This window comes from Myotis brandtii, unplaced genomic scaffold (genome assembly GCF_000412655.1).
Source record: "Myotis brandtii unplaced genomic scaffold, ASM41265v1 scaffold215, whole genome shotgun sequence".
NCBI lineage: Eukaryota > Metazoa > Chordata > Mammalia > Chiroptera > Vespertilionidae > Myotis > Myotis brandtii.
The window spans coordinates 1,551,249-1,576,638 of NW_005358043.1; the positions used below are offsets into that span (position 1 = coordinate 1,551,249).

At 46.1% G+C, this 25,390-nt stretch overlaps 1 protein-coding gene across 1 annotated transcript in view; it reads right to left on the minus strand.

The window, feature by feature from the left end:
- KIAA1217 (KIAA1217 ortholog) overlaps positions 1–25,390 on the minus strand; it is a 309,140-nt gene that overhangs the window by 2,132 nt on the left and 281,618 nt on the right. The window contains exons 11-21 of the mRNA XM_014539382.1: positions 21,856–21,986; positions 21,223–21,370; positions 17,178–17,574; positions 15,593–15,776; positions 11,791–11,954; positions 10,898–11,062; positions 7,769–7,888; positions 3,407–3,484; positions 1,647–3,296; positions 1,000–1,122; positions 6–317 (exon numbers count right to left, since the gene is read on the minus strand). Coding sequence (XP_014394868.1) covers positions 6–317; positions 1,000–1,122; positions 1,647–3,296; positions 3,407–3,484; positions 7,769–7,888; positions 10,898–11,062; positions 11,791–11,954; positions 15,593–15,776; positions 17,178–17,574; positions 21,223–21,370; positions 21,856–21,986 — 3,472 coding nt within the window. The remainder of the gene's footprint in view (positions 1–5; positions 318–999; positions 1,123–1,646; positions 3,297–3,406; positions 3,485–7,768; positions 7,889–10,897; positions 11,063–11,790; positions 11,955–15,592; positions 15,777–17,177; positions 17,575–21,222; positions 21,371–21,855; positions 21,987–25,390) is intronic.

The window sequence follows — 25,390 nt, forward strand, 5'->3', positions numbered from 1 at the left end:
GTGGGAGTCTGCAGTGAGAATGAAAGATGGTGACCTTTACCTGTGTGAGTGGGGCTCTGAAACTTTAAGGAGCCGTTAGAGACAGAGGGGATGAGGGAGGCCGAGGGGGCGGATCGTCCTGTTTGGGGGCTGAGAGGGTTAGAAGTAACCGGTGGTTTAGAAGCAGCCGGGTTAGGGAAGTTAGAGCTGTCACCGCTAGAAGAGGGCAGAGAGCCGCTTTTCCCAGAGCTGGGAGAAAGGGCTGGGATCTTAGAAGCAGGTAAGGAGGGGAAAGCAGGCTTACAGTCCCCACCAGCTTTCTTAGCACTTCCATTAGCCTGCAAATAAAGACGGCGGAGACAGTTTGTCAGAAAGTTGGTAACACGATCGTTGCACAGGGTCTGGCAACACAGCCCTTCTGAGAATAATTCAATAAAAGGCATCCAACCCAACCAAACCAGTTCAAGGCCTGAGCTAAGTCTCATTGTGCTGTACTGGACCTGGGAGAAAACCCCAAAGTACAGAGCAGAGGATGCACAAAGGAAGAAAGGAGACCATGTCTGGGGTCTGGGGCTGGGTCAGCCATGCGTCTGGGTTATGAAGGGGTGAGGGTGGGACGTGGAGTGTTAATGTGCCTCTAATGCAGTGCAATCAACACAGACGTTAGTGGGGGCGACTTTCAGGACAGTTCAACGACAGGTTTGTCTGACTCGGTTACTCAGGGCGTTCTGATGAACCACTACATTCATTCGCCAAAGAAAAGCCAACCGGTGTGGCAGCTTGTGTTAATGGCTAAACTTGGGACTCACAAAGTAAACCATGTTTTATTGCAGGCATGCAAAAGCGTGGAGAAAAGTTCAACAAACAAAGGTTTTTAGACTTTCTTCATGCCCCAGATCCAGGAAGTCTACACAAACCATAGCTTACAAAGAAAACACAATGTTTGGTATAAACTAAGTCAGCGACTTGCTTCACCACTGTAAGAGTGTCCATCCAAAACTGGTTTTAAGGTAAAACTACCTGACGATATTGGCGGGGATCCTGCAGTTTGGTCTGCTTGCCGGGCTTGTCCAGGCTTCCGGGTCTATTCTTGGAGCTCATGGGGACTGGCATCCTGCTGGTCTGCGGGGTCCCCGCCGGGGCCTGTGGGGAAGAGCAGCGAGAGGGGGAAGACAAGGGAAGCACGTGAGTGGATTATCACCGAGGCCGGCCCACCTGTGCCGAGAAGCTCAATGTGAGAAGCCACAGCCCTACATGCAGAACAGATCTGGGAGACGGACATCAGAAGACACCACTGGGTTAATTCCAAGAATCAAACAGAATAAACTGCTCCACTACTGATCAAACGGATTTTAATGTGAGTATCAGAGCAATCATTTTAACGGCAAATGGATGACCCAGCATCCTTGCGCTTACCCAACACCAATCAGCAACAGAGGTAAAACCAGTCAATTAGCTGTTAGACACCCAGTTGTTGTTGTTTTGAAGGGGAGGGAGAAAGTGTGAGAGAAAAGTATCAAGGCGAACAGACAAAAAAATAAATAAAACATAATAAATGAGCCACCTGAAAGGAAGCAAGTCAATCACAAGACACCTTTTGCTAGTGGTGATTATGGCAGATTTAGGAAAGCAGCTGGGTCTTTTCATTTTCCATCAGACCAAGATACCTTACGTGAAGCTGAAGGTATTGATGAGGGGGGCTCTAGGGCAGTGGGAGCTTCTTCCAGAACTAGCAAGGCTCGGGGAGAGGCCTCCCGGGCTATGTGGGATGAGCTGGCAACAGAATCTCTGTTGGGAGAACATGAGGTATCAACGAGGGCTTTTGGACTCATTTCGCTGATCGTGTTTTCCAGCTGTTTGATGGTCTGCTCCAGGCTGTCCAGTGTTCTGTAGGTGTTATTTCTAATCTCATCAGTTCTGGAAAAGGAAGATGTGTTCTCCAGACAGGGCTGCCCCTGTCTCCTGAGCCTGTTTTGGGGGGTGTCTTCGGGTGGAGAAGACTGAGTGATTTCGAATCGCTTGGCTTCTTTGTGCTGCTTCAAAGTGCCGTCCTCTTCCTCCTCTTCGTAGACCACCACCTGCAAGGTCTTCTTCCCCGTCTTGGTTCCTGTGCGAATTGCCTGAGTGAGAGCGGCGAGTTGCTTTTTAGGGAATTTGAACTTGAACTTTTTCTTGGGGCTTTCCAACTGGTCATATGCCGCATCACACTTGCTTTCTGAACTTGGAGAATCGGCTCGGCCGCTCGTGGTCAGCTCAGCCTTATTCATTCCCTGTCCTCCTGACACTCCGGTGTCTCCTGAGAGGGAGTGTGGCTGCAATCGGCTCTCAGCCTGCAGTCCTGAGCCGGGGCCTGACACAACCTTCTGGAACTTTTGGGAAGTGTTATTCTGGACCACAGTGTCTCCATTTTCCTCCTCTTCCTCCTCTTCTATCTTTTCCTCTGTCATCATTCTCTCTAATTCCTCATCGCACTCCTCAAATATGGTTGAAAGTCTCTTATATGCAGATCGGATGTCCATGGGCTCGTCAAAAATGATGATGACTGGCTTCTTGTCTAGGCACACGACTGGCTCTTCATTTTCAGTCCCTTCTTGTTGGGAAGTCATCTCTTTTTTGGCATCAATATTCACCGTCTGTACATCTTCTCCCTTCTTGCTCACTATCTCGCGGACCTCCCCGCTGGAGAGAACCTGGACCGCAGTTCTGGTAATCATGAAGGCGATGTTGTCTGTGGGTGCACTTTCCTCAGTGGGAGAACTTGGGGTTGATTCTCTGTCCTCATTAGGCTTCCCATTATTAGCATGCCAAGTCCCCTTGGGTCTTAGCACAACTTGGCCAAACTCTGTCACAGGAACCTCTTGATCTTGAGTTTTGACATCACAAATACTCAATTCAGTTGACCTAGTGGGAGAGAGTAGGTGACATCTATCTGCATTTTCTTGATCTCGTTGACTCATCTCTTTTGTCTTTTCATAATTCATCTTCTGGTTCTCAGGGTCAGATGGAGGGCCCTGCAGTCCTGAGATTTTAGGCCCTTTGCTTATTTCATCTTCTAACAAATTGGTGCCAGGGAAACTGGAATTGACCTTAGACACATTTTTCTGGGAATAATTTCTACTGTCTCTAAGTAAACTCTTATTGGGTATGGAATTTTCCTTCATTAAGATGTCAATTTTATATTCTGATGTTCTTGAGGCATCAAGAATATCTGATGTTCTTGATGTCAGTTTTATATTCTGATGTTCTTGAGAAATACTATTCTCCACTCCTCTTTCCCACTTGGGACGGTCACTATGTGTAGGAGCCCCTGAGGTGACCTGCGAGGGAGAGTGGAGGAGGGAAATGACATGCGTTAATCAGAAATGGATCTGCAAAGGAGGCTAATTAATCTGCATGGTATCGGCTGGAACACGGACGGGGAACTCACCTTTCGGGATTCCATTTGGGGGCCATTTTCATATTCAACATCAGATTTCCGTACGTCTTCGTGGAAAAATTCCAAATTCTGGTAGGATAGTGTAGGACATGTTACTCCACAAAACCACACCCCCTCCCACAGTGGACTATAACTAAATTGTTCCTTTAATTACATTTCCAAAACATGCGGGCCAACCACATTTGTTACACACCGGTCCAAAGCCTATAGCTCTGTTTACCTTGGGCTGTTTTGTTCGCCAACTTCCAAAAATGCCCTGTGTTTGCATAAGGTGAAAATCTCAATTAGCAAAATATCTCAAGAAATTCAAATCTGGTGGGGGAGCAATGAAGAGAATAAAGAGACTGATTCTGTAGGAAACGTCCTCTTTTCAACATCTGACAGTGAGCTTGGCAGAAGCGGAAACCAGCATGGGGTGGCCTTGCAGAAAGCACACTATGTCAGCAGGCAGAGTCAATGTCTTCTGCCTGCCACTTAATCGTGTCACTTTAAGCAAGCTCCTCCACTTCTCTGGGCCTCAGTGTTCTTGCTTATAAACTGAGGCACTAGACCAGCAGATTGTTCATGTCCCTTCCAGCTAGTTATTTCAGTCCTATCAGTTTTGTTTATGGAAAGTGTCCTCCAAGGACATCTGCACTGGTAGGGTGTAGGACTTTGAGATTTAAAAAAACAACATTCTTTTTCAAATGACAGATTGAAATATACTCGCAGTTTGTACTTGCACTTGCCAAGGAAAGTGTCAAAATAGCCTTCAAAGTAATCACACCAAGATGATCAAATCCAAATTCAGTGTGATAATGCTGCTAAAATACCATCTAAACATTTACAAAACAGATATCTGAGGCTAGGATTGTGACTGGCACATCATGATTAAGATTTTATTCTCTATACAGTCTGATGCAGAGCAAAGAGACATCCCGAGGCTCTCACCGAGGTTCCGAACAGAAGAGCCCAGCACGGAGGACCCGGGATGCAGAGGGCTCCCCGGGAAGCGCGCCCTTCCCCGCATGGCTGTACCAGTAGCCCGGGCCCTGTCACAACGCTCACACTAACCATGCCCTGTCATTTCCAGGGCACTGCTGTCCTTTCTTCTCGTTGCAGAAGCCCAAGAGGAAGAGGTGAGTTTAGTAGGATGGGACATAATCCCAACGAGGTTGTTTGGTTACAGCAACGACAGCGTAACAAAGCACAGTAACCCAGGCCCCCGCCAAAGTCAACCCAGAGCAGTCCTACCACCCTGGTTAAAAATGGAAAGAATGTTCATACAGGTTAAGGGATAATACACAAACCACAGACTCCCTATAAGTCACATGGAAAGATCACACAAGGTACGAGGTGCATTAGCCAACACCACCAGTTTAACTTCCCCTCACCCCCAGGAGGCCCCCAAACAAGTGCAATGAATGACTCAGCTGCTGTAGTCGAATGACATAATATCTTTTGTGGGATTTTACATTTAGATAATTAAACAACGAATACAACAAGTAAAAGGTTTTAAGAAAAAGAAATGAGGCTTGGGCCCAAGGTTTCAATTCCACCTATGGAGCTAGCACGTTAGGACCTGCGGAAGAATTTATCCTTGAATCAGGGAAGGAACAGCCATGTGATCTAAAGAAGACACCTGCACAGCTGATGTTCTGCTGGCCCAGGTGCTGGGGGTAGACCTGCTCTCTGTTCTGATTGGTCAGGACCCCAGTCATACCCATCATGAAATATTTGGAATGCCACCATGTGAGACATGCATTGTAAGACAGACAGATCGAGTAGCAGGAATACTCCAATGGAAGGTCACTAAGATAAAGTTGCCAAGCTTAGGTTTCACATGGCCTACCATTTTTGTCACTGGGCTAGAAAAAAGAATGGGTGTATTAAAGCAAGTGCATTAACTTTATTCAGAGTAGCATGGTCACAACTGTCATAGGTAATCTCACAATGATTTCTTAGATAGTCATGATTGAATAATTAAGCCTCATTAATATCTACTTATGGGCTCTGAGATTTGGATTGTTCAGACAACTGGTGAAGCAGGCTCAATACACATACGGGCAATAAACCAGAATTAGAGACAGAATTATAGGACTACTGCATAAAAGTCAAGAATTAGGCTAATGCTTTCTGATGACAGGAGAAATATTTTAAGAGGTATAGAAAAGGAGATGAGTAGCCCAGGGAGAGGTTAATGACAACAATTTGGGGACAAGTCTGAAGCCCACATTGTATATACTACTCAAATACAAGTCTGATACTGATATTATGGAGCAGATCAACCTACTCAGTATAATTATCTAGAATAAGCACCTGTGATTAAACCCAGTGTTGGGCACTCAATACAGACCTGCTTATTATTAGCCGATGGACCCCTGATTGAGATAAAAGAGATGATTGGGATATGGGTTTGTAATTGCTGGACAAAACATCTCATGCAAATTTCAAGGCAATTAGCAAAATTCTACAATGAGACAATAATCTTCTCCAGAGGGATCTTCAAGAAGTTCCCAGTTTCTAGTGTTTTAGACAAAAATAGTCCCATTGGCCCAAATATGCCCTATAACTCAAATGCGCTAGGGTCTTCCATGGCCTGGTCTTAATAAGGCCACATAAGGGGATTCCAGAGACTGGAAAAACAATATATTTCCAATATGACTGCCATGGATTCAATCCAAATTAGTAGGAGGTTTTCTTCATGAGAAAGATTTATCAACAATAATCTCATAACCTCCCGTGATGTACCGGGAGATCGCATGTCGCCTGGTTACTGGCTTCCTGTGGCAGACTCATCGTACACAGGGCTCTCTGCTGGCTGTGAGCCAGGGAGGAGCAGGCAGGGGGCTGCAGGCACCAGGCTGCATCTCTTGAAGGGTTGTATTAGAATAACTTTCGATTTCGTGACCCTTTAGCTCAGGGGTCCTCAAACTACGGCCCGCGGGCCACATGCAAATACAAATATTGTATTTGTTCCCGTTTTGTTTTTTTACTTCAAAATAAGATATGTGCAGTGTGCATAGGAATTTGTTCATAGTTTTTTTTAAAACTATAGTCCAGCCCTCCAACGGTCTGAGGGACAGTGAACTGGCCCCCTGTTTAAAAAGTTTGAGGACCCCTCACTGAGCTTACGTGCACATGGACTGCGGTGCCCACTTGGACTCACAATGCACTAGCCGAGATGTTTGACTTCATTTAAGGGCAACTAGAACCTCTGAATTCTGAAATATACGTTCTGGTGAGACATGTTAGGACTTGAGTTGATCACAATCAACTTTCTATATCAGTGGTTCTCAACCTGTGGGTTTCGACCCCTTTGGGGGTCGAACGACCCTTTCACAGGGGTCGCCTAAGACCATCGGAAAACACATGTATAATTACATATTGTTTTTGGGATTAATCACTATGCTTTAATTATGTTCAATTTGTAACAATGAAAATACATCTTGCATATCAGATATTTACATTACGATTCATAACAGTAGCAAAATTACAGTTATGAAGTAGCAACGAAAATAATTTTATGGTTGGGAGTCACCACAACATGAGGAACTGTATTAAAGGGTCGCGGCATTAGGAAGGTTGAGAACCACTGTTCTAGTCTGACATTTAGACAGCGGCTTCATTCAAATAAGATGGCTCTCTTGCCAAAAATTCATAAAAGTTCCAGGTCTAACTTAATGTTGAGGTTCAAACACTCAGGCTCACATCCTCTCCCTAAAGTACTGAGGTCACGACAATGAACTTTGTTCCAGAGCCTGGACATCTGTTTCGAAGCCATTTGAATGCCACAAAGTGTATTAGCACTAAAACTATACTGAACTTCTTATCCTGCAAGGTCTACTTTGAGAATTTGTAATATAAGAGAATTCTGCTGGGCATCTTTACACATGTGTGCAGATACATGTGTGTGTTTCCATGAGCATCCACCTGTGGACGCCTCAGGTGTGCAGCTCTGCCCCGAGCTTCCTTCCTGGAATCTACAGCTTTCACCGATTTTTAATATAGATGCTTTGGTCCAGGAGGTAGGTGAAAAATGAGAAAAAGTGCTACAACCTTGGTTGGTGTTTCTTTTTTTGTGTCCGTAAGAGTCATTCTAGACAATCTTGAAAGATGTATATTCTTTAGTTTGTGAAGATAATGCCTCAGTTCTGCACATACTATTGAACGCTGTGCATGGAAAGAATGCATCTGCTCAGAAAACCTCAGCCAGTTATCTCTGAATTAAATGCAAAGCGGTGTCTCAGTTCATTGTCTTTTTAAAGGCGAGAGGAAAGGAGAGGGCACAGAAGGACAAGCACAGGAGCGGTTAGTGTCAGCAAGGAAAGAAGGGCTGTCCGCCCGCGTGGCAGAGTGTAATTGCCACGTTACCTTCTTCTCCTTGGGTGAGACTGTGGCCCCCGGCCTAGTGTCTTTAGCGTGACTGTCAGCCCGGGACTGCTCAGCATGACTGTTTGAATTTACATCCATAAAGGAACACTTCTGGAATGCCTATGGAATTAAAATACTGAGGTTAACAGGATTCTGTGTAGCGAGGAGGAAGGAGGAGATAGGTACGCAGGGAATCAATCTAGAGTGTGGAGACCGCAGCCCTGTCCTGCACGCAGGTCACACCAGGGCTGGATGGAAGGCAGCACCTTGAAAACCTGCTTCCCTTCTGGCCTCAGGCCCACAGAGCTGGTGAGAGGGCGGAGCCTGGTGCCAAGGCCTCCTGATTTCTGGGCCACAGCAAGATAAAAGGACACAGCTCTTGCAGAGAACACCCTTTCTTCCTGTCCAGGGTGAATTTGGTTTGCGCTTAGTAGGGCTTCTTGTTTTGACCTTTCAAAAATATTGACTATGTAAATGAATTAATGAAAAAAAAAACAACCAAGAAGCCATCTTTTCTTTCTTTTTTCTTGATTATTTTTTTTACTAGACTCAATTTATTTATTGAAGCTATAGAAAAAGGGCACAATATATTAAAAACCCTTAAACCTTAAAATAAAAGTAATGCTTGTCAATTCATTGTCTGAAATAGTAACAGGGACTCCGTGCTCCAAGGTGTTCTGAGGCTCACTGAGAAAGTGGTGCTGTTCAGCACCATGGCATTCTGAGTGGCCTCGGAACTGCCTGAGGCCTAGACTTGTTTCTGAAAACTGTCCTGGTTTTAGTAGCCACACCAGCTCATGTGAGCACGGAGCCAGGAGAGGAAGCACAGGCTATGTCTGCAGGGCAGAGGGGAGCGGCAGGGTGATGGTGAGAACAGGAGACACAGTAACCCAAGAACCCAAGTTTCTTGAAATCAGAGGTTTTCAATATATCACCTGGTTTATAAAAATACTATTACCCAGGGCTCACCCAGAGAAAATTAAATCTGAATCTCTGGGCTGTAGGACTTTAAAAAAATTTTTCTTATGTAATTCTAACGGACAGCCAGGATTAAAATCTACTTATTTAAATGAATCATCTCAAATAATTCTTTCATATTTCCTTAATGTCAAGTACTATCATCTGGAAATAACTGCTGGCAGAAAGAATAACCCATGCCCTCCCCAAGTGAACGTCTCATCGCTGGTCCAAGTAAGAACGGAGCTGATGCCCAGGACTCTCCCCAGCCGGCTTTCCACTCTCTGCGAACTCCCTGCTCCCGCCGCTCCGGCACCCTCCTTGTTGGCCCGGAGTTGCCCAGGGCTCCGCTCACGAAGGCCACTTGCCATCGCTGTTGGGCTGTGAGACCCTGGACTTCGGAGCCTGTGGTTTCTGATGGTGCCTGTTGACAGGAGCATGAAAGTTGTTCCACAGTTACGCTCCTTGTCCTGCCGTGGGGATGAGGGCTGTCTAACCAGAGCCACTGGCCAACTTTCTGAGCAGCGGGTTGGGTCCCTACCCCAGCAGGATGGCTGGGTTTGGTTAAGTTAGGGTTAGAGCACATACTCACCACTAGCACCTAACCACCAATAATACAACAAGAAGCCAGATACACAGCTTTTGTAAAGCTTCCAGGTAAAGAAAGCATTGAAGATACTCAGACTTCGATGGAGGGAAATATTCTCAAGTGATGGGCTCTAAGTGGCTAGAACAAATATATTAATTTTCTTAGGAGGCTAGTGCAGGATTATTCACAAGACTAACACTCTCCACTTCTTGGCTTATTAGTAATTGTTCACCGTGTACAGATTTACAATGATCTAGTGCTGTCACCATTTGAATCAAACCAGGCCATGACCCATCCAAACCCTAATTTGGGGCCAGATGCTACAATGAATGGCCCCAGGATCTGCCTACACATCTTAGGACATGCACCAATCCCAGCGACAAGTAGGCTTGACGTGCCAGGGTCAACAGCCTGAGGGTCCTCATTGGATAACTGGGTGATGGATGCCTCCCTGCTCCCAGCTGTTTCATGAGTTGCTAACTTTATAAATCTGTGATTCCTATGAATGAAATTCTCCAGCCCTTCTAAAAACCTGTGCGTAATCTGATTGGTGGAGGGGATGTCCCAGTCCAGTCTGTGAGTTTTAGTGAGGCTCGAAAGGCTCGTGCATGTGACCATCAACCAGCAGCCCTGTGTTCCCTACAAAATCCAAGCAGCTCCTCTTTAGCGGGCATTACCACGGAAAGCGGAGGACAGCAGCAGTGGAAATGACATGGTTTGAAAGCTCTCCCTATTCCAAATGCAGGATGCAGATCCTCGGGCCTGCACACAACCCTGGGTACACTGGTGAAAAGTAATATGTTTTGGAGCCCCAAGAAAGTTGTGATCTTACATTCTGAAGGACAAAATAATCCTATAATAAGCATGGGTCAAAATGAAATACTCTATGAACAGACTTTGGTCTAATCATTATGCATATGTCTTCAGTTAGTCAAGTTCTTAGAACGTATACGCAGGGCAGATTCACTTCCACAATTTGAATGTGGGATCAGTTTCGGGTATAGCCCATGCACCCCATCTTTAATCCTAAGAGCAGACTGTGGTAATTAGTTACAAATAAAAATCTAAAAATAAATAACAATTTCTTAAATAGGCAAGGAAAATGATAAATAAGACTATTTGGCTTTTGAGACTATTTGAAAAGATGAAACTGACATTGAGTGGGAACCTTGTACGGAGTGAAGGAGGCCACATGACTCAAGTTCAGTCATTCTAAATATCAAGGCCAAGTTACAGGACCCCGCCTGCAGTAGGGGTTCAGCAGTTCTTATCAAGAGAAACCATGGCCAGTGTTTCTGATTTCCTTTTAAATTAATTTTTTAAGGGAAACAGAGACTATCAACACTGAAAGGAGAAAAGTAAATTCTACCAGCCAGAGCTAGGAAAGCTTGCAATTGATTTTTTGTGTAAACTTCCTGAGTTGTTCCATGGAATGGTCATTCCTTATACACATCCTAAAGGTGTGCTGAGAGCCCAGTGAAGGCCAAGGCCAGCCTTCTCTAGCCAAGGAGTCTGTGAGAGATGTAGGCGGAGTCCCTGATGGGAAGAGCAAGGAGCCACGGTCAGTCACTGCATCCACATACCTGGAGTTCTGCCATGATTTTGTCTCCTTCTTCTTCCTCCTCCTCGTCCTTTGAGGAGCAGGTAGTGACTGGAGGTGGGGATGGAGTCCACGCTGAAGCAGGCTCCTCTGCTGGGCACTTTGTGGCTCTAGCCTGCAGGCTTGGTCCGGCATCTTCACTGCTTGCCTATGGAAGATTCAAGCCACAGATGTTGGCTGAACACCCCCAGGTCTGGCAAAAAGAGGGAGCGACCACAGAGGACCTCGTGTTCCCTCACTGCCTACTAAACTGACTTCCTGGCTCTTCAAATTGAGTTGAAGGGCTATTTTGTCCACTTGCATTTCGTTTAGGTCTTTGTTCATGTAAGCTACCATTTTGGTGAACGGATTGAAGAATTATAATAAAATTGTAACTCCTCACCATTCAGTGCCTGTAAGAAAGGTCCTCCCATACTATCTTCCCTTGAAACTTGAATTTTACGTTGAACATAAAAGATAAAACATGCCATGTGCCGTGCAAGCTAAAGCTCATTAAGCATCTCTGTGTATGGACGCCCTCAACCGTGTTAGCTCATCCCAGTTATCTTTGTAAGGTGGTCTTTCTTTTGCTTCCCTCCACTACCCTTATTTTCAATCTCACGATGACCTGCTGGGGAAGTAGCTTATGATTTGCATTTCACATCATTGCAGCTAAAAGTCAAGTAAGGATAAAACTAGTGTTGCTGCATCCAGTCCAGTAACACTGGCTGACGTTTTTCCATCTGTGGTACTTCCTGCCCTTCCAGTTTTATTTGATTCTCTGCTTCTCTTCTCTGCCTCAGTGCTTTCTATGTTTTAAATGAGAGCAGACATGACCTTGTCTAAGGGAATCGTGTGAACCTAGAGACCAGTTTGCCAGGCCTTGACCCATCTGACCTTAGTGGTGGTGTTCTCCTTCCTGCTGGTGTAGACCACGTCGCCAGTCCTGGTGGTGGTGAGCCCGGATCCTGGCAGGTAGCTCCGTCTCGGGGGCGGGGGAGGAGGGGGTGGGGACTTGCCCCCCAACCTGTCCAAGTCCTGCTCGGAGCTTGGAGAGTCTTCTGTAAGACAGTGTGCCACTGCACAATCATCTCCTTTCAAGATGACGCTCAAAAGTCCAGTATATTCCTATAACCTTGATACATTCTGATGCAAAATTTTCTCTATTCTTTCCATCGTGCAAAAATTAACGTAAAAACCCTGCAGCCCAACTGACTTGAAATCCTGGAAAGATCTTTCACAAGCTAATTAACCCCTCTGCCTTGGATTTCTTGTCTGTTAAATGAGTATTATAACAAGCGCCTCTCCACTGGGGTGCCCTGAGGATTAAATGACTTACTATGCATAAAGCACAGTGCTTACTGGCTTATGATAAATGTTATGCAACTATTAGCTGTCATTATTAAACAAAAAAAGCTACTTGGAGAGATGAGCGATCAGACCTAAAGGCAAATGCAGAGCCCTGCATGGTCTCCAAAGCCCCCAAGCCCCAGGCGAAAAACAGCCTTCGGAGGAGGCACTGGGCAGGGGTGTGTTAGAGTAGAATATGGCCAAGGAAGGGGCAGAGGGAAACTGGGAAGCACATGGGAACAGAGAACAAAATCACGGGGAAAGTGGGGGCTTTGGTCCTGGTTATGGGCTTGGAAAAGGCTCTCTGCTAAAGAACAGAGACAGCAAATGCAGTAGAGAGAGAATTGTTAGTATTGACATCTACTCAGCCTTCCCCAGGAAAATGCTCAGGAAAACAGCCTCATTGCAAAGCCCTTCCCCAACCTTCCCCACTTCAGCCCTTTACAAACACTGCCCAGCAGTTCTCTAAAGTGGTAGAACCAGAAATTCAGGGTCTGCACTTATAGCTGGGCTTTTCCCAACTCTCTCTAGGGCAGTGATGGTGAACCTATGACACGAGAACTCATTTTTTTGGTTGATTTTTCTTTGTTAAATGGCATTTAAATATATAAAATAAATATCAAAAATATAAATCTTTGTTTTACTATGGTTGCAAATATCAAAAAATTTCTATATGTGACACGGCACCAGAGTTAAGTTAGGGTTTTTCAAAACGCTGACACGCCGAGCTCAAAAGGTTTGCCATCACTGCTCTAGGGACTGAAGTGCTTGTCTTTTCTGAGCAGAGAGACAGAGTTCTTTAGAATGCTTGACATGTTCCCATTTATAGTGGTGACAGACTTGCCCGACTGGTGGCTCAGTGGTTGAGCATCGACCTATGAACCAGGAGGTTAGGGTTCGATTCCTTGGCAGAGCACATGCCCAGGTTGTGGGCTCAATCACCAGTGTGGGGCGGGAAGGAGGCAGACAATTAATGATTCTCTCTCACCATTGATGTTTCTCTCAGTCTCCCTTTCCCTTCCTCTCTGAAATCAATAAAAATATATTTTAAAAAATAAAGTTGTGACAGACTCGGGAAATCATGAGGGTGACATGCCAGTGATTATTCATGGTGGACAGTTCCTGTCTCATGCACAAGGGTGCTGGGTTACAGGGCCCCGCAGCATCGGGGCTGTGCTGGTTCCTATGCCAGCAGCCTGGCCTCGGGATGGTCACCTCCAGGTTGGGTCCCTCTTGCAAGCATGTCAAACTCACAGCCACAGGGCCACATGCCTCAGCATAGGCTGGCCGACCCAGTTCTCTCCTCTCAGGTGTGATGACAGACTCCCTCTTTGAGCAACTTATTCAAGCTCCTCTCGGCCCTCTTCTCACTAGTCCTGACCTTGATCTGCTGAGCCGAGCTTTAGCAAAGAATCCAGTCAGCAAGAATCCCCCATTCTTGATATCTGACAAGTTCTTCGTTCCCCACCCTGATATTTAGGTCCTTGGCCTGCCTTTCGCAGGAATCCCGCCTGCTGCACTCAGAGCTGAGTCAGTCTCTCTCCTCTTGGCAATAGTCTTGAATAAAGTCTTCCTTGATGCTTTTTAACATCTGCCTTTGTGAATACTTTTGCTTTACCATTGACTGAGGCCACCATTCCCCAAATTTTCCATTAATATTTTTGGGAGCTATCCATCCTGCCCCATTATATATGTAGGCAGACAATTCACCCAAAAGGAAATACAAATGATTTTTTAAAACCCTTAGCTTAGAATTTTACCCCATTAGTAGACAAAAATAAAAGCAATAACATCCATGACAAATAAAAAAGAATAATAGAAATCAAAGTTTACAGAGAATGGATGATACCCTCACCCACTTCTAGTGGCCTGGACATTAGTAGACTCTTTTTGACAAGAAACCAGGCCATGTGTTAAAAAAGAAAACAACAACAGTAAGAACACTTTAACTGAGTGAAGATACTTTGGGGAGTAATTAAAAATATAATTTATGCAAACTTTTTTTAAATCTGAAAGAATAAAAATCCCAAATGAGGTTAACAAAATGTATTGTTACTATTTTTATTGTATAAGCAGGAGAAAGAACAATTATAATTTATTTATCATTCTAAATATATAACATTTTTATTTTTTTTACTTTATTTTTATTGTTGGCACTATTACGGATGTCCCCAATATCCCCCCTTTGCCCACCTCCACCCAACCCGTTCCCCTTCCCTCTGGCCATCAGCATACTTTTGTCTGAAATTCTCCACGGGAACTTTGGGAGAAACGCCGTGGTGGTGAGAGCAGACCTGGGCCCGTTCCTCTCTGGTCTGCATGCCTGACCCTCCAGGGGCCTAGCCAGGCCTCTCACTACTGGCAGGTAGGGAAAGAGATGAAAAACGCCTCGTAGCACAGACTGAGGGGGAGACTTTCAGTGAGTGGAGCTTTAGAGCAGCTTTGTGGAATGAAAACCTGGAGTGTTACAGTGGTTAAACTGTGGTTATAAATTTCCTTGACAAGTCAAGATGGCGATTCCATTACAAATTAATTTTAGTTGCTGGACAAGGTCTCATTCATTTAGTGTGACACATTGGGCCACAAGTAAACAATGATGTCACATAATTTTTTTAAAAAATCCTCATCCTAACTCAAGGATTTTTATTGATTTTTTTAGAGAGAGAAGGGAGAGAGAAACATTGATATGAGAGAGAAATATCGATTGGTTGCCTTCCGTAAGTGTCCTAACCAGGGAATCAAACACTCAATCTTTTGGTGTATGGGATGGCCTTCCAACCAACTGAGCCACCTGGCCAGGCTAGATGTCATATAATTTTAATATCAGAATAAAGCACAAGGCTTGTAATAGCTTAGAGACTTAGTAGGCTGAGTTTTTTAAAAGTTATTTTATATTATTACTGACATATTGAGGCTTAACTTCCATAGTTCAGTTAGTTAAATTTACAATTTAATAATTTCGATTTAAAAAATACAATTTCATCTTACAAGCAATTATCCCCCTGGGAGCTCATAAAAGCTGGCCTTTTCTTTCCTCAGCATATGAAAAACTCCTGCTTTGGATGCAGGCCTCATTCTCGCCCAGCTGGTGCTGGGAAGTGTCATGAATTCACAGGAAATGCAGAAGCTGGGAAATCTAAAAGTTCCCTTATTGGGCATTGTTCTAGCATCTTAACATAGAACAGCTTCCCACTATGGCTATAGTTATGGTTTCAAAGTAGTAGTGAAGCTCTAGGGACACCTGAGAGATTGGTTCTCCCAATTTTTCAATTTTATAAAATTCCTAAGAAGTGAGAGCTTGGCCCCACCCTGACCCGAGGGCAGCCAGTGGCAGCTGCCAGCACCTTACCTGAGAGTTCCAGCCTGTCCCCCGGAGCATCACCCTTGGGCTTTGGGCCCGAGGCTGGGGGCATCTCTAGGTTTGGAATTGACTTCATGATATTGGCCTGAGCTTCTTCCAGGAGCTTCTCAAACTCTTTCCCATTATAGTGGTCCAGATTTTGTCTTTTCTCTTCCCATTTCCTTTCTGCTTTCTGAAGGAAAAGAGCGGGTGAAGAAAGTTGTTAAAAACAGAGGGAAAAGCTCATTAATTGTTTAGAGATTACCTGTTGGGTGGGAGGAGGTGTAACATAGTTAAAGTGTTGGCAAAATAACACTCTGGGTTATGTGCTGAGGGACACCTGGCAAATCAGACAAACCTGCTCTCTGCTGCCTCTTTTATAGCTAAATGGGCTGCATTTAAGCGCGTGACACTCATTCATATTGCAGCAAGCTCAGAAATCAAATTCATTCATTAAATGATGACTGAGCACTTACCAAATACTTCCACCAACAGTAAATAAAATGGGACACAGACACGCTATCCTAGCTAAGTATCCATAACAAAGTTTTTGTTTTCTAAATTGAGCTTTCATTGTACAGATGTTCAAACAAACAGAAATAAACACCAAAACACTCACTAGGAGCTAAGAATCCCATGTCTTGGTTCCACTTCTGTCAAAGACTTGCTATATGGCTACTGGACCACATTTTCTTACTTTGAAAAAGGGGGGGGGGTGAGATTACTTAGATGACCTGTTTATGGTACAAAGTCAGCAACAGTTGATGACTTGAGGGCACACAAATACCACATGAAATGATTCTTGATGTTTGCAGTTCTATTGTTTTGTGTCATCAGCAGTGCTTGGGCAAGAATGATCATCAGATTGAAAACAAGCATTGACAAAAAAATTACTCATTTCTGTAGATTCTTTTAAAAATTGAAAATGAACTGTATGTTAATAAACACTGACTTTATAATCATTCAAAGTGTGCATACATTTCTTAGGACATCATATCCTATGTAATAAAGAGGTAATATGCAAATTGACCATCATGCCCTCACAACATGGCTGCCTACACCCAGGCTGGCAGGGAGGTTAGTGAAGGATGACCAAACGACTGAACAAGCAGGCTGCATGGGGCGACCAGGCCGGCAGGGGAGTTAGTGAGGAACGACCAAATGACTTAACGGCAGGCTGTGTGGGGCGACCAGACCGGTGGGGGGACTGTGAGGGGTGACCAGGCCAGCAGGGGGGGGGGAAGTTGGGGGCAACCAGGATGGCGGCGGGCAGTTAGGGGCGATCAGGTCAGCAGAGGGGGGCAGTTGGGGGCAACCAGGCAGGCAGGCAGGTGAGCGATTAGGAGCTAGCGGTCCAGGATTGTGAGGGGTCCCAGATTGGAGAGGGTGCAGGCTGGGCTGAGGGCACCCCCCCCCCCCCCCCCCACATTTTGTGCACCAGGCCTCTAGTATATATATAAACACATTTTCATAAAAAATATAACTTGGATACATATATGTACTATGTCTACAGCCAGGCTGTAAATTCTTCCAGGGAAAGGACCATGAGTTACACTCCTCTATGGGGCTACAAAAAATGGAAGTAGGACTCTACCTCAATAGACACCGCCCTGTTCCTGGCACTCACACTGTGGATTTCCTCAATGAACAAACTCTGCATGGAGGAGCCATTCATGGGTGCCTGTGGAGACTGAGTTGCCTGTGATGACTGGGGAGCTGAGGTCACTTCCTGTGTGACAGCCGGAGGGCTGGTCAGGTGCTGGGCAGGGTTGGGTGGGGCGGAGGAGAGATGGGAGGGCTGAGTGACCACAGGAGAGCTCTGTGCATGGTGAACTGTCAAGGGCACCACTTCCGACTTCACGTCTCGAGGGACTGCTGTGCCATGGAGGGGCTGGGACGCCAGGACTTCTGCGGCGGTGGCCTTCTCCATGGCCACATACTGTGCGGCCTCGGCTGCATCTGTCCCTTTTAAGAGCCCATCGGTGACATGTCTAGGAGGAAGCATGCACAGCAGCGTTAGCTATGAAATAGGTGACTTTTATTTTATTATTATGGTGCATGTGAATACAATGCCATCCCAAAGCCAGGCAAACTTTTGTTGCAAAATTAAAACATTCTAAAACTCAGAGTAGCAACTCAGGGTTGAGGGTTTCCATAGCTACTTCCCAGCAGTGAATTTCCTCCTACTTAACTCTGGCAGCTGCTTTCTCAGTCATGTCCTCAGGAGGTGGCCTGCTTTGCTCTGTCCACTAGCACTGTTGTGCCCTGACTCACAATTCCATCACTGCTTTGGGGGGAGGTGGCAGCATGAAGTGGTCAAATGATTCTAACAATGTCTCCTCCAGCTGATCCCGGCCTGGAGAGCCCTCACAGATGCAGTTCTAATCCCCAAACCGTCCTGACACCCCAGAATCTGCTCCTTGCACTTCAAATGGCGCGGGAGGGCAGTCTATGTTCTAATGCTCACTCCTCCTGGTGTGAGCTGGCTTCCCCACCGGGACTTGACCAAGCTTCCTGCAAGGTCACCATGACACCAAATTGAGCAGCTGGGTTAGTTCTCATCCTCTTCTGCTTTCGGGGCCATGTGATGCTCTTTGTCCACCGACACCCATGGTGCAGCGAGAAAGACATGGCATTGGGGTCAGACAGACCTGGGTCTGAACATCAGTTCTGCCACGTTCTACTGCTATAACGCCAGGGACATCACCTTTTTGAGCCTCAGATACTTTTCCATAGAATGTGATCATGACAATGATGCTGACAGCTGATGATGTCTTCCCTAGGGTGGTTGTTCAGCTCAGTGTAAAGTTATATATGTGAGACAATGTGAGACTTGTACCTGACCTGTAATTTTTAATTAGTCTCTTTCCCTTCTTACTAAAATGCTCTTTTTGATTTGGAAAAAAAAGACACTATATTCTATGAGTCTCTCCTGCTACTCACGTCTCTGTTCCTTTTGCTGCTTAGTTTCCCTACCCTGTCCCTTCAGCCCCGAGGATGCCCAAGGACCTCTTCCCTCCTTTCCCTTCTCTCACTCTACTGTAGCCACCTCTTCTACTTCAAATCATCATCGTCACGAAGGCAACTTCTGATTCTAAATCTCTCTCCCCTTTCTCCTCCCACCTCCCCTCCCCATTAGGCAGGGACACCCCTCTGTCTCTCTCTCTTGAACCTCAGTCCACATTCCTAAGGGCCTAGTGGGCAGTTGTATTTGGCTATCCTTCCAGCACTTCAAATTCAATACATATCAAAACACGTCAGCCTCTTCCCAGCTGCTGAGTTGCTCTTGTCACCTGCGTTATCTCCCTGCCATGGCATCAGGACACAGGCACGTCCTGTCTTCCTCATTGTGTCTCCCCAGTGCCGGATACAGCACTTTAAATACACGAGCTACTAATACCAATTAATAGTGCAAAGGCTTGTGATGGGCAGCCGGATGGCAGCTAAGATTTCTTTTATTTTAAAAGTTAGTTACCTGGGGTTGTCATTCTGACCACTGAGCATTTATGGGACAAAAAGTCCTGTAACATTCAAAACACACATCACATCTTTTTTAGAACTTGATTCCCTGGAGATGAGGCAAGCACTGAGCTCCGTCCCTCTGTGCTGGCTCTAACACTTTGCTTGAATTGTTTTTCAGGGGAGAGAAGGGAGAAGGGGCAACACTGTCTGCCAGCCCGTTATCTGTTTCCACTTAACAAGGGTGGCTTGTTCTGGGCTTTGCGGATGGGTTACCACATTTAGGGAAGAGCTTAATGAAGAATTCTTTTACCAGATTTTTATCCTGCTGGAAGAAAAAGTTCACTCCAGCAACTTGAAATGAGTGGACCTATGAGAAGATGTGACTCAGGTACAATTTCTTCCTGTACTCAGTCAGATGTGGTCTCTGCAGGAGGCCACTGCTGCATTTCAGAATTCCTTCGGGAACTTATGCAGGCGATGCTTATCATGTTTGCATCTCAAAGGAGGCCTTTTCTTGAGGTCATTGCTGCTAGAAAAATCTCACTTGTTCCTCTGGTTAATAATAATTCATCTGAAAGTCAACTGTACATTTATTTATCTTATAAATCTGATCACATGTTTACAGTTAATGACTAAAATTCTCCCAAGAAGCTGTCTTATTTGTTCCTTCTGTCTGTGACTTGCTCTCAAACCTGGTCTAAGAGCTGAAGGCTAATGTCTCTGCAATTACCTAGTTCTATTAAAAACAGAAAACTCAGGGACAGCCACTGTTGGAAACTGGTTTAGTTTTGGTAGTTGTGTCTACTTCCCATGTGAGAGAGAAAGTTATAAAAGGGCAGGGTTCCTGTTTGTCTTTATTATTATACTAGAGGCCCAGTGCAGAAAATTGGTTCATGGGGGGTGGGGGGAGAGGGTCTCTCAGCCCAGCCTGCACCCTCTCACAGTCTGGAAGCCCTCGGGGGATGTCCAACTGATGGCTTAGGCCCATAAACCCGGCTTCTGGGCTTCTGGCTGAGTGGCGCTCCCTCTGTGGGAGTGCACTGACCACCAGGGGGCAGCTCCTGCATTGAGCGTCTGCCCCCTGGTAGTCAGTGCGCATCATAGCGACCAGTCATTCCACTGTTCGGTTGATTTGCATATTAGCCTTTTATTATATAGGATTCTTAACACCCAATACCAAGCTGGACAGGCAGACTGTCCAAACATGACTGACTGCCTGGGTGTGAGATCAGAACCAACTCTGCTCGCTGGAGTCAACCTATCAGTTCCTATCCTGGCCCCACCTCTCACTTCCAGTGAACTTCCTCGAAGCTCAGATTCTCTCTAGACAATGGGAATGAGAATGCCTGCCACATAGGGTTGCAAGTTAGGACAGAGTGAGCTAATATTTACAAAGGCTTAGTTCAGTGCCTGGAACATAGGAAGTGCTCACTGACATGAGCTATTGTTATGAGTGTGCTGAGAAGAAAGAGATCTAATTGTCACCCAAGACAGAGTACATGAGACGGCATTTATAAAGGTGCTTCTGGCAACACAATCCTGCATGTATGTCAGCACTTTCTATGTGAGTATAGAGTTCAGGAATTTTCTTCTCAATGAAAGTCCTGGGTGATTCAGTGATTTAGTTTAGTTTTTCTTTTTCTGTGACCCTCTTTTACGGGCAGGCAAGGGTGACTGGCTGTGCCACGCAAGGGGGTTTGTTTCTCTTTTCCAGATGGGATCAACACCTCTCAGATACTCTTTCAGCAGGAAACTCAAAAAAGGCTTTATTTCTACTCATTTTCTTTGAACTGAAGTCATCTATGCCCCTGAAGTGAAGGAGGCTAATATTACATTTTGATCCATTCTTCAACTTCAAAATGTTATTGGAAGGAACCACCTTCAAATGATTTTCTTAAAATGTTGACTAGTGACTTGCAAGCCCGAGCTCGTGCCGGATGCAGCAGGATCAGGACCTGCTTGAGGCCCCTGCTGAAGGATCAGGACCTCAAGCCATGCGCACAATGGAAGCTCCAGGTGGGAAGGGACCGCGGCTTCTCCTCAGGGCACGAGAAGTAAGACTTGCCATGTCCCAGGTCCCAGGAGCACAGAGGAAGCCTGGGAGTCCAAACCATAGACCCCCAACCCTCCCAGCACCCCCACCCCTGCCCCGCCCTCTGCACGCCCAGTGCGGTCACCTCCGCAGCAGAGTCAGGGTGTCGGTCATGCTCCGCACTCTCTGCAGGAGACTGTCCAGCCGGTGCGGCTCCTCCTTCAGGAACCGCACGGCCTCCACCTCTATGCGCAGGATGGCTCGCATCTTGTTTTGTAAGGTCGGGAATTCTCCTGTGGCCAAGAGCCGTGCGTGAGTTGTGGGAGAAAAAGTCAGGACAGCAACCCCCCACCCTGTACCCGACCCTGGATAGGGTGCAGTGCGTGGGGTTCACCAGCCACAGCGCCGTTCACACATCTTCAGGGAGAAGAAGTGGCGGACAGATGGCCATGGCCAGGGGCAGAGCTCCCCTGGGCCTCCTTTCCTGGCTGTGAACTTGGGATAAGGCCAGCTGTCCCTTGGGGTTGTGTTTACTGAATTTGGCACAGGTGTTGGTGTGTTGTAAGAGTCCAATGAGGAACTGTATTATCATTTAGTCCTAAATCTGTCAGCACCCACTACAGTATAAGCTTCAAGAAGACAGGAAGGCCTGCCTCTTGTTCGGGGCTGGGTCCCACGTGCCTGACACCTGGAGGTGTCTGGCGGACCCTGGCATGCATGAGTGAATGAGTGAGTGAACGAGGCCCTCCCTGTGGGACATAACCCCGAGGAAGCTCACCTTTCAGGGAAGCTACCGCTTCTCCCACTTGTCGCAGGAGGAACGCCCCATCTTCCACGTCTTTTAAGGTGACCACTCGGCCGGCCGATGCAGAGTCCTTCTTCAGGTCTTCAACCAGGTCCTCCAGCTCACTGGGGGGCGAGCAGACCACAGAGCGTGAACACCGAGGGCCGACAGGGGCACGGTGTACTGGGCTCCCACTGTGCACTGTGTCCCCGCCCACCTCGCCTTCCGCCCAGATGGTGGAGCACATGTGAGCGCAGGTGCAGGCAAGTTTACCCAGGGCCTGTTTGTGGAGTGGCCCAGGCGGCCGCAGGGCAGATGGCAGCTGGCGGATAAAGGACCCACTCTTCATCTTCAGTGGCGCTGAGGCCAATTAAGGGGGGTTGTGTGCACTTTGTGACAATAGAGAGAGAGGGAGAGGGAGAGAGAGAGAGGAAGGGGGGAGAGAGAGAGAGAGAGAGAGAGAATGCTGTAGTGGAGTAAAATGAGGAGCCCAGATCAGGCTTCTCAACCTTGGCACTTGACCTATTGGACCAGATAATGCTCTGTAGTGGGGCCTGTCCTGGGCATTTGAAGGTGTTTGGCAGCACCCCTGTTTCTGTGCACTCGGTGCCAGTAGCACTTCCCCCACTTTGTGACAAACAAGAATGTCTCCAGGCATTAAATGTCCTTGGGGGAGGGGAGCAAACTTGCCCTGATCCAACCTCTGGTTTATACTGATTGTCCCATCAATAAGGACTGCCTTTCCTTTTTAAGCTACAAAGAGAAGAAATGATCCAGGCCTGATTCACACACACACACACACACACACACACACACTCAAAGAGAAGAAATGATCCAGGACTGATTCTCACACACACACACACACACACACTCACGCACCCTCATATGTGCACACACACCTTAGGGTACTGCCTGCTCCAAAAGAATTAAGGCCTTTCACTTCCAAAACAAACAAACAAAAACAAACATCCTGTCACCTGGGAACATTAATAACCCCCTCCTAAGCCACGTTTGTATCATTTCAGTTTGCCTGTAAATCTAACAACCACCCCTCATAAAGAAAAGGGGAAAGAACTTTGAGATGAAGAGCCACTGGGTGGCAGTAAGTGAACAGCTGTTACTTGGTGGAGTCCTGAGCCTGTGGAGCAGGCAGCAGCAGGAGGGGAAAAGGCAGTATTTGCAGAAAGATGGCCCGCTAAGACCCTCGCGCCAGGTGGACGAGAGGATGAAGTTATGGATGGCACGACAGTTGTGAGAGCGATTCAGGCAGGACGGCGCATATGTTCAATAAGGACCATGGGGCAAGCAGCAAATTCATCCACCTCCGAGAAGTGGGGTGAAGATTTTGCTGATGTCTTTCATTCTGTTATGGAAAATGGACCCAAAGTGCCTATGATCCCTTCAGATAAGATGATGCAACTTTAGGACCAAAATGCAAAGCCATCTTCTCACTGTCCACATTCACAAACGATGGACAGAGACCCGTTTATGTGAACCCACTGGGATGTTCCCACATCTCCTGCACCCCGAGGTGGAGAGACTGTGTGCCATCTCTCAAAAGAGTTCTAAATATGTGAGGAAAAGTCTTTTTTCACTTCATAACCAAACAGAATTATTTGAATGTGTAGATTGGACACGCTGTCCAGTCCTCCTAAGCTTTGATGGAAGAGCTAAGACCCAAATGTTATCATGGTTCCATTAACAATCCTGCAGCTGGCCAGGTTGCAATTAATACTCTAAGGAGCTGTCATCTGAGCAGTCAGCCTAAAATTCTATTTGAATCTCTTCCATACAATGTGACTCTTGGATTTTATAACCTTGCATCAGCTGCTTATAAACACTTGTAAGGGTCCAACACAGTGGAGCCTTACTTGTCAGTTTTTCCTGTGTCGATCATGGAACATAGAGAAATGTGTACTGAAATTGTTGTACACACAATATCATTTCTCTTCATATACTTCTATCACAGATAAAGCATGCAGAAAAAATTGGTTCACCCAAAATGTAAAAGGAGACCATGGAGCTAAAATGAATGCTGAAAATAATTTTTTAATATTATAGTAATTAATATGACTTTTGGGATGTAAACTCTGCTCAATAGAATGCCAGGTGTTCACAGATGCTATGGTTTATAGGTAAATCCATTCTATTTGTTGATGTTGCTTTTCATTCTGTCTTGGTTAAAAAGAAGTATTAATTTGTTGAAATATATTTCATTTGACTGTTCCTATTTGTTGATGTTGCTTTTCATTCTGCCTTGGTTAAAAAGTATTAATTTGTTGAAATATATTTCATTTGACTGTTATCAGAAGCCCAATTATTATTTCCACATAGAAACCCACCAAAGATAAATTCTCTTGATCCAATTTCTCTCCATAGTTGCCAGGCCCAAATTTTATTTTTCTGCCATTTGAATGGCTCACCAACAACTTGCCCTAACATGATCCCCAAGGGAACTTATTTTCATGTGTGTGCGTATGTGCGTGTGTAAGTATGTGTGCGTGTGTGAGTGCGTGTGTATGAATGTGTGTGAGTGTGTGAGCATGTGTGCGTGTATGTGTGTCAGTTTGTGTGTGAGTGAGTGTGTGTGCACATGCACGCGTGTAAGGAGAAAGGTTGGGAGGAGGAGGGTCAGGGAGAGGAGGAGAGTTGGGGGTGCAAGAAAGGAGGAGAGGCAGGTATAACTGTTTTCCTTAGGTTCCAGAGTTGGTATGAATGTGTGTGTGAGTGTGTGATTGAGTGTGTGAGTGCGTGTGTGAGCATGTGTGCGTGTATGTGTGTGTGTGTGTGTGCACATGCACTCATGTAAGGAGAAAGATCGGGAGGAGGAGGGTCAGGGAGAGGAGGAGAGTTGGGGGTGCAAGAAAGGAGGAGAGGCAGGTATAACTGTTTTCCTTAGGTTCCGGAGTTGAAATTTCCAGCTGTCTTTTGTAACCACTCTGATCCATCCAATCAGTCCCTTTTGCATTTGATTTATTTTCTCATTCCTATTTCTACTGCTTGATTCAGCTCTTACTGACTTTTGTCTGGACTGTTAAAGTCAGTTCCAATATGATTTCTTAGACCAGCGGTCGCCAACCTTTCGGACCTCACAGACCACCAGGGGTCCATGGACCACCGGTTGGCGACCGCTGCTCCAAAGGTTTCCTTAAACCAGCGGTCGCCAACCTTTTGGACCTCATTGACCACCAGGGGTCCTCGGACCACCAGTTCATGACCGCTCTCTTAGACAATTTCTCCCTCAATCAGCCCTCCATGCGATGGCCAGAGGGATCCACCTGAAATACAGCTTGGAATCTGTTACTTTCTTGATCAAAAAAGCTTCGGTGACCTCATCAGGCAAGGCAGAAACTCCCAAATGGGAAGATGATTCAAAATCTCCCCTGTATCTTTGTAAAATGCACAGTCCTAAGCTCCATCCCGAGAAATCCTGGGGTCCTCAGACCACCAGTTAGTGACCGCTGTCTTAGACAATTTCTCTCTCCCTCAATCAGCCCCGCATGCGATGGCCAGAGGGATCCACCTGAAA